This window comes from Pantherophis guttatus, chromosome 4, assembly GCF_059756535.1.
Source record: "Pantherophis guttatus breed Tessera chromosome 4, ASM5975653v1, whole genome shotgun sequence".
Lineage (NCBI taxonomy): Eukaryota > Metazoa > Chordata > Lepidosauria > Squamata > Colubridae > Pantherophis > Pantherophis guttatus.
In genome coordinates, this window is record NC_142066.1 from 12,390,755 (window position 1) to 12,405,593 (window position 14,839).

Below are 14,839 nucleotides of genomic sequence, written 5' to 3' on the forward strand. Positions count from 1 at the left end.
GGAGGACATTGAATTATGGGTGTGGGCACGCATGTGCATGACCCCCCACCCCCCGCAGTCCCCCCCGCTTCTGGAATGCGATGGCAAAAAGGTGAGCCATCACTGCCTTAGACTAATTATCTGATAATAATCAAAGCTGGTGATATTGGATTTATTGGAAATTTGCGATGAAAATGAAAATGGAATTGGAGTAATCTCTTATCATTTCATTCTATTTTCAGGAATGAACTGAATGGCAAACAGCACCACAGTGAGAGAGTTCATCTTGTTAGGGCTGACCAACAACCATCAACTTACCATTGGACTTTTCCTCATCCTGCTTGGGATTTACCTTTTAACATTGATAGGAAACATGTTGATTGTTATGATCACACTGGTGAACGCCCAACTGTATAGCCCGATGTATTTTTTCCTCCGACATGTGGCATGGGTAGAGATTGGGTATGTGAGTACCATCATTCCTAAAACACTGGCCAACATGGCCACCGGCAGCAAGAGCATCTCTTTAGCTGGTTGCTTCACACAGATGTTCCTCTACTTTTTTCTTGGGACCACTGAGTTCCTTCTCCTGGCCACAATGTCTGTTGATCGATACATAGCCATCTGTAACCCTCTTCACTATCCAACCATCATGAATGAAGAAATCTGCTCCTTATTGGTACTTTGTTGTTGGGTTGGGGGTTTGTCACTAATTCTACTTCCATCCATTCTTTTCTTTCAAATGCCATTTTGTGGTCCTAACATCGTCAATCATTTCTTTTGTGACAATGGACTTGTAATCAAACTATCATGTGTTGACACTGGCCTCTTAGAACTTGTTAATTTTGTGACTGCCATATTCTCTTTGTTTGGGACCTTAATTGTCAATGTTGTGTCTTACATCAAAATCATATCTACAATTCTGAGAATCCCATCAACTACTGGGAGGAAGAAGGCTTTCTCCACTTGTGCCTCACAGATCAGTTTGGTCTCCATCTCATACAGCAGTTGTATTTTCATGTACATAAGACCCCAAGGCAGCAGCAAATTAGAATTCAACAAAATAATGGCTCTTTTGAATACTGTCATGGGTCCATTTTTTATGCCATTCATATTTTGTTTGAGGAACAAACAAGTACAGGATGCTTTGAGGACTGAACTGAGACGATGGGTTGTGTTTTGCAAGAAATTGAGATGATTTGTCATTGATGTGACCTTGAAGTAGATCAGTGGCTCAGTGGTGAGTTTGGCCCGGTTCTCCCGAGCTGGTAGAGGTGACAATATGATGTCACCAAACGGGTTCTGCCCCCCCACCCCTGTGTTATTCTTACCTTTTATTTGGCCCCACCCCCAATCTATTGCTGCCTCCTGAGTCCCAGCTGATGGCTAGAGGGAAAAAAAATGTTTAAACTCTTGCCACAGGGCTTCAAAGGGCCGCCCTACAGCTGATCAGAGTCAAAAGAAAACTAATGAGTAGACCGGTACCTGCAAAAATACATGAGTAGACCAGTGCCTGCAAAAAATAAATGGGTAGATCGGTACAGCTCTGCAAGCAGTTAAAAGCCTGGTCAATCAATACCTCTGCTAAATCCTAAATAATTGTCATATGATCATCAAGCCACGCCCACAAAATAAGCCACGCCCACAGAACTGGTAGTAAAAAAAGTTAGAACCCACCCCTGAAGTAGATATTTTATAGGTTTAAGTTCTACTTTGTTAAACTGTGGCATGTGCTGTTTTCAGATGTAATGAACGCACACTGAGATGGTTTTACAAGGGGACCTGAGAATACATAAGGTTATGGTAATCAGAAACCAAGAGTGGTGCGATGGCCTAGAGGTGGAGCTCTCACCTCACGATCAGAAGGCTGTGAGTTTGATCCTAGGTAGAGACAGCTATTTCTTTCTCTGGGCACAATGAGAATATATCTGCTGAATATAACTCTGAATTGGCGACAAGCAGGGCATCCGGCCAGTAATCCCTCAGCTCCATTCAGTTTACCAGACTCCACCCCACAAGGGATTATGGGGTCATTAAAAGGTGATGATGATGGCAATCAGGAACCAAAACATCTGGTAATCCCCAACAAAATAATCCACAATACATGAGAAATACACACACAATGTTTTAGTCTGGCTTTGGATTTGACATTGACAGAGAATGCATGATAGATATTTCTTGCAATTCACAATAGGCTGCTTTGCTCCTTGAGACGTCCCTGTGGGATCTTCACAGTTAGTCTCGAATATGTGTTGCATCTTATTATGCTTCAAAACAGTAACTAGGTTCCTATTGGTTTTTTTGTTTTTCTTTAAATAATATTTATTAAATTTCCAAAGATTAAAATACACAGTACAAAAAGAAACATAATACACAAAAAAGCAAGAAAAACAAACAAACACAGAGACAAAAAGCAAAAAATATAAACAACCAAAAACGAATATATCAAAATTTCAATACTAATAACAACTTTTCTGCATCGGTATCTCTAACCTATTTAACCTCTTTACACAAATTCTACTTCTAAATATCTCCATCTTAAACTTACACCTTTATTTAAATTATCTTGATTTTCTATTTACAATTCGATCTCATAACAAAAACATCCCTTAAAGTTTATGTTTTACTCTCCAGCCAGGAATACCATTTATTCCATATTAAATAGTACTCGGTGTCCTCCCTCTCCTTCATTTCCATAGATAATCTGTCCGTCTCTGCACTTTTGAATATTCTTTTTATTATGATCTGGAGGGGTGTCTGGTTGTTTCCAATTTTGTGCTATCACAATTCTACTTGCCGTTGGTATGTGCAATATGATATATTATATATATTATATTGTATGGAAGGGAAAATGCAGAAAAGTATACAATATATCATCTTACACATACTAAGATTCCTATTGTTTTTAAGAGGTGGCTTCCATGATCATTGCTCAGAAAAGATAGAGAAGAAGAACGTAGCAAATCTACACAGAAGATACATCCATGAGCCAAGAAAACAAGGCATTTCTTCCAAAGCACTGAGAATGGAGAAAATTATGCTTCCCAAACATTGAATTAAGGGGTAATGTTTTAATAGATGTATTTGCTTTGCCTCCGAATTATAAGCAAATTCAGCACAATTTCACAATCTAGAAAAAAGGCTATGACTAACAGTATAAGTTAATAGCACAGAGAGATCATGAAATTTTTCTAAATATGTTATATCTATGGAGATTCTCAGTCATCCAAGTCATGGTTGTCCCAAAAGTTCCTTTTCAAGAGGAAAAAAACAACAATGTCACTTTTTGGACATCCTGAATATGTTTTATGTATATTGTTAAGTGGTAAAAATACTGCCTGGCCAAAATAAACTAGGGAATAAAAGTTTGATAGATATTGTTTTTTTGCCTCTGATTTGTATGAAACATACTCTAATAATCTAGAATATTGATTTTACCAGTATGAACCTGATGATGAATACCGCAAAGATCTTGAAAAAATTGTGATTAATTCTTAGTGCAGTTTGCAAGGGGTGAGCATTTTTACAACTTTTAAAAATGTTTAGTTCCCGAGAGGGGTTAGCTGTAATATGACTCTATGAAACTAAGAAATGATTTGCAGAGTTCAAAAGAGGTAGATTAAATCAGATTATTTTTTTTATAAAATGATTTTTATTAAACAGTTTGTCTTTAAAAACAACACAAAAAACAATCAAACATATATAAAAACAAAACATGTCAAAACATAACATATTGAACATTACATAACATTGATGGTAATTTTACAGCATTTCGTATCAACTTACGTACTTCGCTTTTGTAGTTCTCTATTCGATCATTTCTATTTACTACTCAATAGAAGAATAATCGCATTACTCCAATATATATATATATATATATATATATATATATATATATATATATATATATATACACATACATACACATTATAATATTAATTTGTTCTTATCTACACATTTATATTTGTTTATATTTACCTCTCTTTATTTAATGTTGTTCAGTTACTTTAAGTTTCATCAATATTAAGTTAAACATTTCTTGTTCTGATTTCTATTTTCGAGCCAACTGTACATTTTATTCCATATTTCATAATAGTCTGAATCCTCTCTCTCTTTCAATTCCATAGTCATTTTATCCATCTCTGCACATTCTAAAATTTTCCTTATTACAGTTTCATCTGACGGTATATTTTTTTGTTTCCAATTTTTTGCCAATGTGATTCTTGCTGCAGTAGGTATGTGCAATATAATGTATTGAAGGTTTTTATTCATTTTCAGGTCCAGTATTCCTAATGAAAACAATTCAGGTTTCATATCTATTTTTTGCTTTGTAATTTCTTCTAACCGTTTTTGAATTTGACACCAATATTTCCTTGTGATGGGGCACGTCCACCACATATGGTAGAATGTTCCGGATTTATAGTTACATCTCCAACAATTAGGTGATAAATTGGGATACATTTTGGCCAATCTCGCTGGTGGCAAATGCCACCTATAAAACATTTTATAGAGGTTTTCTTTGTAGGTAACTGCTGTTGTGAGTTTGTAGTTCCTTTCCCATCGTTTGTCCCACTGTTCCAATTCTATGCTTGATAGATATTGTTGTTTTGCCTCTGATTTGTATGAAATATACCCTAATAATCTAGAATATTGATTTACCAGTATGAACCTGATGATGAATACCTCAAAGATCTTGAAGAAAATGTGAATAATTCTTAACACAATAGTCAAAATGGATATGCACGGGATTATTTTATGAGATCCTGCCATGTTAGTAGGTGCTTTAAAATAGGGGGAGGGGTGTGCCTGGCTTCGTGGAGGGGGGGAGGCCATTGCAAACCCGCCTTCCACCACCACCCTGCCGCCTATATAGGAATTCCTATTTTATTTTTTATTTTTTTTAATCTCTCTCTCTCTCTCTCTCTCTCTCTCTCTCTCTCTCTTCAAGGTATGGTGTGAGCTTTCCTACCCCCTCCCCCTCCTTGGAAGGGGACTCTGCTGTGCCCCCCTCTCTTTTTTTTGACACCCCCCATCCCCTCTTTAAGGAAAAGGCCTCACTTGCCTTCTTTTGGGGGGTGTTTTTGCTGCTTTCCATGGAGATTGGAAAGGCTGCTCCATAAAGGCTTTTTTTTTTGTTTTTTTGGGGGTGGCGGGGAGGTCGGAGGTCAGGTGGGCTTCTCAACCTTGCAAGAGACAACTGGAGGAAATTATATCATTTCCCGACTTGACTACTGCAATGCTCTCTACATGGTGCTCCCCTTGAAGTGCACTCAGAAGCTCCAACTGGTCCAGAATGCGGCCGCGCGAGTAATTATGGGAGCAACATGGCGCTCACATCCAATCAGAGCCTGAGCAGAAGTCACTCACTTAAATAAAGAGCTGAAGTTACTGTCTATCCTCCTGCCTCTTCATTGCCTCCCACGATCTAACACTACTCCAATAAAAAGTGGTGTTATTAGCTAGTTTTAGAAAATACACTTTTCCCAAAAGGTTTCCACAATTTTGGCCACTACGGTATGTTGTGTGAATGCAGCTCCATTGAGAAGAATGATAGAATCAACTTTTCTTCAGGATTTGGAACACAAGATTAGTAAAAATAGCTATTTAGCATAGTATAGGTAAAAAGCTGTTCAATATTCACCATCCATTATTCAACTTACAACATTACCGTAAAATGTTTCTTTCCCTCAGAAATGCTACCTTGTGTCACATCAAATAACCGTACAATGAAAAAGGGTTTGGAATATATGTATTTGAAATTGCCATCTTATTTAACATTAGGATAATTCTATTAATTGCGGTATGAAAAGTTGAAAGATTTGTGTGAACTTTCTTCTGACTGACAGAGAAAAATGGCTTTCTCAGGTGAGATGGGAAGAGAGTATTGGGAAGAGTATTGAGCAAATACTGGGCTTCCCAATACAGCTTCCCAATACTGTATGTATGTATGGGACTGGAGGCTAAAACATATAAACAGCTTTTGCTGGAAGTGGGTATTTATAGTTTACTGAAAAGAAGAACTAGGGAGACATAATAGCAGTGTTCCGATATCTCAGGGGTTGCCACAAAGAAGAGGGAGTCAAGCTATTCTCCAAAGCACTTGAGGGTAGAACAAGAAGCAATGGGTGGAAACTAATCAAGGAGTGAAGCAACTTCGAACTAAGGAGAAATTTCCTGACAGTTAGAACTATTAATCAGTGGAACAACTTGCCTCCAGAAGTTGTGAATGCTCCAACACTGGAATTTTTTAAGAAGATGTTGGATAACCATTTGTCTGAAGTGGTGTAGGGTTTCCTGCCTAAGCAGGGCGTTGGACTACAATAACTCCAAGGTCCCTTCCAACTCTCTTATTCTATTCTAAGGTGAAGGAGAGCAAAACGAAGGAGGAGATATGGCCCATGTCTGATAATGTTCCCATGTTGAGGATGGACCTGAAGCTGAGTCTTCAGACTCTAGATACAAACTTAACTTCTACATCAGCAAAATAGATATTCAATGAGCTCATTTTCAGCCCATGGTCAAAATAAGATGCATCAGAAGTCCCATCAAATGTCTTATTCACTCACCACGCTAAGCCACAAAAATGTTCTTCAGGTTTACAAGTAAAAAGATCAACAAACAAACTTTAGAAGTTTACAAACTGTGAACCTCTTTTACAAAGGGAAACTATTATTGATGTAAGTCCATAAAGATTCTCAGTCATCCAGATCATGGTTGTCCAAAGGTGCTTTTTCGGGAGGCAACTGGACTTCTTTATTTTTTTCTTTTGAAGACATTTCGCTTCTCATCCAAGAAGCTTCTTCAGCTCTGACAGGATAGTGGGGAATGGAAGCTCCTGTCAGAGCTGAAGAAGCTTCTTGGATGAGAAGCAAAATATCTTTTTTTTAAAAAGAAAAAAGAAAAAATCCAGTTGCCTCCTTAAAAAGCACCTGTGTAATGTAATGTAATGTAATGTAATATATATATATATATGTTATATATATATACATACACACACACACACACATACACACACACACACACACACACACACATATATATATCTTTTAACCAGGTTTTTCCTACGTAACCAAGATTTTTCTACAGCCCTAGCTCAGTGGAGTCACATCCACTTGATTCTGGGCTTTTTTCTTCTGGCAGCCATTACATTACATTACATTACATTACATTACATTACATTACATTACACAGGTGCTTTTTAAGGAGGCAACTGGATTTTCTTTCTTTTTCTTCTTTTAAAGATATTTTGCTTCTCATCCAAGAAGCTTCTTCAGCTCTGACAGGCTATCACTATCCTGTCAGAGCTGAAGAAGCTTTTATTTTTTTTTATTATTATTTTATTTCCAATTTATATACCGTCCTTCTCCCTGAGGACTCAGGGCTGTGTACAGCCAGAATTAAGAACATGATTAAAAATATTAAAAAACAATTAAAAATATATATAAATTTGGCCCCAAAATTAAAAATCACAAACCAATTAAAACATTTTAAAAATTTCTTCTTAAGCCAGCCCGGCTTGCTGGAAAAAATGGGTTTTAAGGGCATGGCGGAAGGCACTGAGGTCATGGATTCTCCTTATCTCTGGGGGCAACTGATTCCAGAGGGTAGGTGCCCCCACAGAGAAGGCCCTCCCCCTGGGGGTCACCAGCCTACATTGTTTGGCTGATGGACCCTGAGGGGGCCCTCTCTATGGGAGCGCACGGGTCGATGGGAGGTCGTCGGTAGCAGCAGGCGGTCTCGAAGATAGCTAGGCCCTATGCCATGGAGCGCTTTAAAGGTGATGACCAAAACTTGAAGCACACCCAGAAGACTACCGGGAGCCAGTGCAGCTCACACAGGAGTGGTGTTACATGGGAGCGCCATGTTGCTCCTGTCACTACCCGCGCTGCTGCATTCTGGACCAGTTGGAGCCTCCGGGTGCTCTTCAAGGGGAGCCCCATGATGGTATCTCACCCTGAAGCCACGGATGATCTCGCCCAGCAGCTTCACATAAATGTTGAACAGGAGAGGTGAGAGGACCAATCCCTGCGGCACTCCACAGATGAGAGGCCTCGAGGTCGACCTCTGCCCCCCTGCCAACACAAACTGCGACCGGTCGAAGAGAAAGGAGGAGAACCACCGCAACACGATGCCTCCCACCCCCAACTCTTCCAGCCGGTGCAGCATGATACCATGGTCAATGGTATAAAAAGCCACTGAGAGATCTAACAGGACCAGAACAGAGGAGCAACCCCTGTCCCGAGCCCTCCAGAGATCATCAACCAACGTGACCAATGCCGTTTCCGTGCTGTGCCCAGACCTGAACCCGACTGGAACGGATCTAGATAAGATGTTTCCTCCAGGAATCGTGGAAACTGTCGCAGTTTCTTGGATGAGAAGTGAAATGTCTTCGAAAGAAAAAAATAAGAAAGTCCAGTTGCCTCCCGAAAAAGCAACCATGATCTGGATGACTGAGAATCTTTATGGACTTACATCAATAATATTAATATTAATCAATAATAATTATTATTAGGGTATGTTTCATGCAAATCAGAGGCAAAACAAAAGTATCTATCAAACTTTTATTCCCTAATTTATTTTTCCCAGGCAGTATTTTTACCACTTAACAATATACATAAAACATATTCAGGATGTCCCAAAGGTGATATTGTTTTTTTTCCCCCCCTCTTGAAAAGACACTTTTGGGACAACGATGCCTTGGATGACTGAGAATCTCCATAGATATAACATTTAGAAAATTTTCATGATCTCTCTGTGTTATTATCTTATATTTTTCTGTTAGTCATAGCCATTTTTCTAGATTGTGAAATTGTGCTGAATTTGCTTATAAATTGGAGGCAAAGCAAATACATCTATTAAGACATTACCCCTTAATTCAATGTTTGGGAAGCATAATTTTCTCCATTCTCAGTGCTTTGGAAGAAATGCCTTGTCTTCTTGGCTCATGGATGTATCCTCGGTGCAGTTTTGCTGCCTCCTTCTTCTGTATCTTTTCTGAGCAATGATCATGGAAGCCACCTCCTAAAAACAATAGGAACCTTAGTATGTGTAAGATGATATATTGTATACTTTTCTGCATTTTCCCTTCCATACAATACAATATATACAATATATCATATTACACATATTAACGGCAAGTAGAATTGTGATAGCACAAAATTGGAAACAACCAGACACCCCTCCAGATCAAATCATAATAAAAAGAATATTCAATAGTGCAGAGATGGACAGATTATCTATGGAAATGAAGGAGAGGGAGGACACCGAGTACTATTTAATATGGAATAAATGGTATTCCTGGCTGGAGAGTAAAACATAAAATTTTAGGGATGTTTTTGTTATGAGATCAAATTGTAAATAGAAAATCAAGATAATTTAAATAAAGGTGTAAATTTAAGATAGAGATATTTAGAAGTAGAATTTGTGTAAAGAGGTTAAATAGGTTAGAGATACCGATGCAGAAAAGTTGTTATTAGTATTGAAATTGTGATATATTCATTTTTGGTTGTTTATATTTTTTTTGCTTTTTGTCTCTGTGTTTTTTTTTTCTTGCTTTTTGTGTATTGTGTTTCTTTTTGTACTGTGTATTTTAATCTTTGGAAATTTAATAAATATTATTTAAAGAAAAACAAAAAAACCAACAGGAATCTAGTTACTGTTTTGAAGCATAATAAGATGCAACACATATTCGAGACTAACTGTGAAGATCCCACAGGGACGTCTCAAGGAGCAAAGCAGCCTATTGTGAATTGCAAGAAATATCTATCATGCATTCTCTGGCAATGTCAAATCCAAAGTCAGACTAAAACATTGTGTGTGTATTTCTCATGTATTGTGGATTATTTTGTTGGGGATTATCAGATGTTTTGGTTCCTGACTGCCATCATCATCACCTTTTAATGACCCCATAATCCCTTGTGGGGTGGAGTCTGGTAAACTGAATGGGGCTGAGTGATTACTGGCCGGATGCCCTGCTTGTTGCCAATTCAGAGTTATATTCAGCAGATATATTCTCATTGTGCCCAGAGAAAGAAATAGCTGTCTCTACCTAGGATCAAACTCACAGCCTTCTGATCGTGAGGTGAGAGCTCCACCTCTAGGCCATCGCACCACTCTTGGTTCTTGATTACCAAACCCTTATGTATTCTCAGGTCCCCTTGTAAAACCATCTCAGTGTGTGTTCATTACATCTGAAAACAGTACATGCTTAACAAAGTAGAACTTAAACCTATAAAATATCTACTTCAGGGGTGGGTTCTAAATTTTTTTACTACCAGTTCTGTGGGCATGGCTTATTTTGTGGGCGTGGCTTGATGATCATATGACAATTATTTAGGATTTAGCAGAGGTACTGGTCTGCCAGGCTTTAACTGCTTGCAGAGCTGTACCGATCTACCCATTTATTTTTTGCAGGCACTGGTCTACTCATTAGTTTTCTTTTGACTCTGATCAGCTGTAGGGCGGCCCTTTGAAGCCCCGTGGCAAGAGTTTAAACAGTTTTTTTCCCTCTAGCCATCAGCTGGGACTCAGGAGGCAGCAATAGATTGGGGGTGGGGCCAAATAAAAGGTAAGAATAACACGGGTGGGTGGGGGGGTGCAGGGGGAAGCAGAACCGGTTTGGTGACATCATATTGTCACCTCTACCAGCTCGGGAGAACCGGGCCAAACTCACCACTGATCCACTGATCTACTTCAAGGTCACATCAATGACAAATCATCTCAATTTCTTGCAAAACACAACCCATCGTCTCAGTTCAGTCCTCAAAGCATCCTGTACTTGTTTGTTCCTCAAACAATATATGAATGGCATAAAAAATGGAGCCATGATAGTATTCAAAAGAGCCATTATTTTGTTGAATTCTAATTTGCTGCTGCCTTTGAATCTTATGTACATGAAAATACAACTGCTGTATGAGATGGAGACCAAACTGATCTGTGAGGCACAAGTGGAGAAAGCCTTCTTCCTCCCAGTAGTTGATGGGATTCTCAGAATGGTAGATATGATTTTGATGTAAGACACAACATTGATAATTAAGGTCCCAAGCAAAAAGAATATGGCAGTCACAAAATTAAAAAGTTCTAAGAGGCCAGTGTCAACACATGATAGTTTGATTAGAAGTCCATTGTCACAAAAGAAATGATTGACGATGTTAGGACCACAAAATGGCATTTGAAAGAAAAGAATGGATGGAAGTAGAATTAGTGACAAACCCCCAACCCAACAACAAAGTACCAATAAGGAGCAGATTTCTTCATTCATGATGGTTGGATAGTGAAGAGGGTTACAGATGGCTATGTATCGATCAACAGACATTGTGGCCAGGAGAAGGAACTCAGTGGTCCCAAGAAAAAAGTAGAGGAACATCTGTGTGAAGCAACCAGCTAAAGAGATGCTCTTGCTGCCGGTGGCCATGTTGGCCAGTGTTTTAGGAATGATGGTACTCACAAACCCAATCTCTAACCATGCCACATGTCGGAGGAAAAAATACATCGGGCTATACAGTTGGGCGTTCACCAGTGTGATCATAATAATCAACATGTTTCCTATCAATGTTAAAAGATAAATCCCAAGCAGGATGAGGAAAAGTCCAACGGTAAGTTGATGGTTGTTGGTCAGCCCTAACAAGATGAACTCTCTCACTGTGGTGCTGTTTGCCATTCAGTTCATTCCTGAAAATAGAATGAAATGATAAGAGATTACTCCAATTCCATTTTCATTTTCATCGCAAATTTCCAATAAATCCAATTTCACCAGCTTTGATTATTATCAGATAATTAGTCTAAGGCAGTGATGGCTAACCTTTTTGCCATTGCATTCCAGAAGCGGGGGGGACTGCGAGGGGTGGGGGGGTCATGCACATGCGTGCCCACACCCATAATTCAATGTCCTCCACACCCCGCACCTCCACGCATGCACATGTAATCCCCTCCACTCACCCTCAGCTTTTGGCACATGATGGTATGGTGGGCCCAGTTGACCCATTTTCTGCCCTCCCCAGGCTCCAGAGGCTTTCTAGGAGTCTGGGGAGGGTGAAAACAGCCTTCCCTACCCACCGGAGGCTGGAAACGTCCCATTTCCCGACTTCTGGTGGGACCGGAAGGCCCAAAAATCAGCTGGCCGGCACACACATGTGAACCTGGAGCTGAGCTAGTGCAACGCTCATGTGCCCACAGATATGGCTCCACATGCCAGCTGTGGCACATGTGCCATAGGTTCACCATCACGGGTCTAAGGGGACAAAGGCAAAGAAGAGGGAGTCAAGCTATTCTACAAAGAACCTGAAGGCAAGACAAGAAGCAACAGATAGCAACTAATCAAGGAGAGAAGCAATCTAGAATCAGTGGAACAACTTGCCTCCAGAAGTTGTGAGTGGTCTAATACTGAAAGTTTTTAAGAAGATGTTGGACAACCTTTTGTCTGAAGTGGCATATTTTATTTTATTTTTATTTTATTTATTTTTAATTTGATTTATATGCCGCCCTTCTCCAGAGACTCAGGGTGGCTGACAATGCGTTAAGCAATAGTATAGGGTTTCGTAGAAGACCTCCAATGTCCCTTCCAACTCTGCTATTCTGTTTATCTCTGATATAATAAGACATTATGGTTTGAATCATATCAAAGTACTTCTAGTCATTAGTGTAAAAGATTCTAAGAAGACACAGCGTATTCTCACCTGTCCAAGAGCCAAGAGCCTTGGTGGCGCAGCAGACTAAAGTGCTGTTAAGTAGCATCAGTTGCCTGCAATTACTGCAAGCTATTGCTTAACGCATTGTAAGCTACCCTGAGTCTCCGGAGAAGGGCAGCATATAAATCGAACCAATAAATAAATAAATAAATAAATAAATAAATAAATAAATATTTACAGTATACTGTACTTCTATGGGTACGGTATTTAACTATTTTATATTTTAGAATAACAGAGTTGGAACAGATTTTGGAGGTCTTCTAGTCCAACCCCCTGCTTAGGCGGAAAACCCAACACCACATCAGACAAATGGTTATCCAACATCTTCTTAAAAACTTCCAGCACCCATAACTTCTGGAGGCAAGTTGTTCCACTGATTTATTGTTCTAATTGTCCAGAAATTTTTCCTTAGTTTTAGGTTGTTTCTCTCCTTCATTATTTTCCACCCATTGCTTCTTGTCCTGACCTCAGGTGCTTTGGACAATAGCTTGACTCCCTCTTCTTTGTGGCAGCCCCTGAGATATCGGAACACTGCTATTATGTCTCCCTAGTTCTTCTTTTCATTAAACTATAAATACCCACTTCCAGCAAAAGTTGTTTATATGTTTTAGCCTCCAGTCCCATACATGCATACAGTATTGGGAAGCTGTATTGGGAAGCCCAGTATTTGCTCAATACTCTTCCCAATACTCTCTTCCCATCTCACCCGAGAAAGCCGTTTTTCTCTTTCAGTCAGAAGAAAGTTCACACAAATCTTTCAACTTTTCATACCGCAATTAATAGAATTATCCTAATGTTAAATAAGATGGCAATTTCAAACACATATATTCCAAACCCTTTTTCATTGTACGGTTATTTGATGTGACACAAGGTAGCATTTCTGAGGGAAAGAAACATTTTACGGTAATGTTGTAAGTTGAATAATGGATGGTGAATATTGAACAGCCTTTTACCTATACTATGCTAAATAGCTATTTTTACTAATCTTGTGTTCCAAATCCTGAAGAAAAGTTGATTCTATCATTCTTCTCAATGGAGCTGCATTCACACAACATACCGTAGTGGCCAAAATTGTGGAAACCTTTTGGGAAAAGCGTATTTTCTAAAACTAGCTAATAACACCACTTTTTATTGGAGTAGTGTTAGATCGTGGGAGGCAATGAAGAGGCAGGAGGATAGACAGTAACTTCAGCTCTTTATTTAAATGAGTGACTTCTGCTCAGGCTTAGCTGGCAGCACTCCCTTTTAAAGGGAACAGTCCCATTGATTCAGCCACTGACAACGCTTTACCTTTCCCTCTGTTTGAATCCACCAATCAGTGGCGGGTCCCGTTTGAATCCACCAATCATGATGGGCATGCAAATGTCCAGTTAAACCCGGACCTGAGTGAAGCCTACATCCCTGGCATCATTTGCTATTTACATATGTAACAAGTAGCATCATAAAATTATATACCAATGGAAAGATAATTTAATCAAGAATGTAATGCAATAATTTTTATGAAGGATTTGCTATTAGAATAGCAGTTACAGTATAAAGACAAAAAGTGAAACACGTAGAAAAAAAATGAGATTTACAAAAATTATCACCATAGAAAAAACGAGATATACCAAAATGATCAACATGTCAGTTAATAGTTAGTTGGGTAAACTTTAGCATGAATTACGGCCTTACAACGTCTTCCTATGGAGTGAACCAAGTCTTTGAGTTCAGCAGCTGTTACAATGTGAAACCAATATTGAATGATTGCTTCTATTAACTGGGTTTTAATTTTGGGTCACTTCTGACTAACAAGTTTATTTAGTCGGCTTCATAGATTTTCAATTGGGTTAAGGTCTGGGCTATTCCCAGGCAATTCCAACAGTGGAACAGGATTATCTTGAAACTAAAAAAAAAAAAGTGGTGTTACTAGCCATCAAACCTCAAAAATACACTTTTCCCTAAAGGTTTCCACAATTTTGGCCACTACTGTAATTCATCATAGGGGAATATGCCAGGGATGAAATCCAGCAGGTTTTGGAGAACCGGTAGCGGAAATTTTGAGTAGTTTGGAGAACCAGAAAATACTACCCCTGGCTGGCCCCAGAGTGGGGTGGGAATGGAGATTTTGCAATATCCTTCCCACAGGAGTGGGCAGGGAATGGGGATTTTGCAGTATCCTTCTCCTGCCATGC

The 14,839-nt window shown here is 39.1% G+C and overlaps 2 protein-coding genes across 2 annotated transcripts; one reads left to right on the plus strand and one right to left on the minus strand.

Annotated features, from left to right (window-relative positions):
- Nucleotides 1-232: 232 nt before the first annotated feature.
- LOC132710163 (olfactory receptor 6E1-like) lies at nucleotides 233-1,177 on the plus strand. The gene has a single exon (XM_060685766.2). It carries the CDS (start codon nucleotides 233-235, stop codon nucleotides 1,175-1,177), a length of 945 nt encoding a protein of 314 aa, XP_060541749.2.
- Nucleotides 1,178-1,749: 572 nt separating this feature from the next.
- On the minus strand, nucleotides 1,750-11,654 carry LOC132710165 (olfactory receptor 6E1-like). The gene is made up of 4 exons (XM_087893337.1): nucleotides 10,721-11,654; nucleotides 9,525-9,550; nucleotides 7,336-7,396; nucleotides 1,750-1,761 (listed from the first exon to the last, which is right to left on the minus strand). The coding sequence occupies exons 1-4, from the start codon at nucleotides 11,636-11,638 to the stop codon at nucleotides 1,750-1,752; spliced, it is 1,017 nt and encodes a 338-aa protein (XP_087749463.1). The 5' UTR covers nucleotides 11,639-11,654.
- Between the last annotated feature and the right edge of the window lie 3,185 nt (nucleotides 11,655-14,839).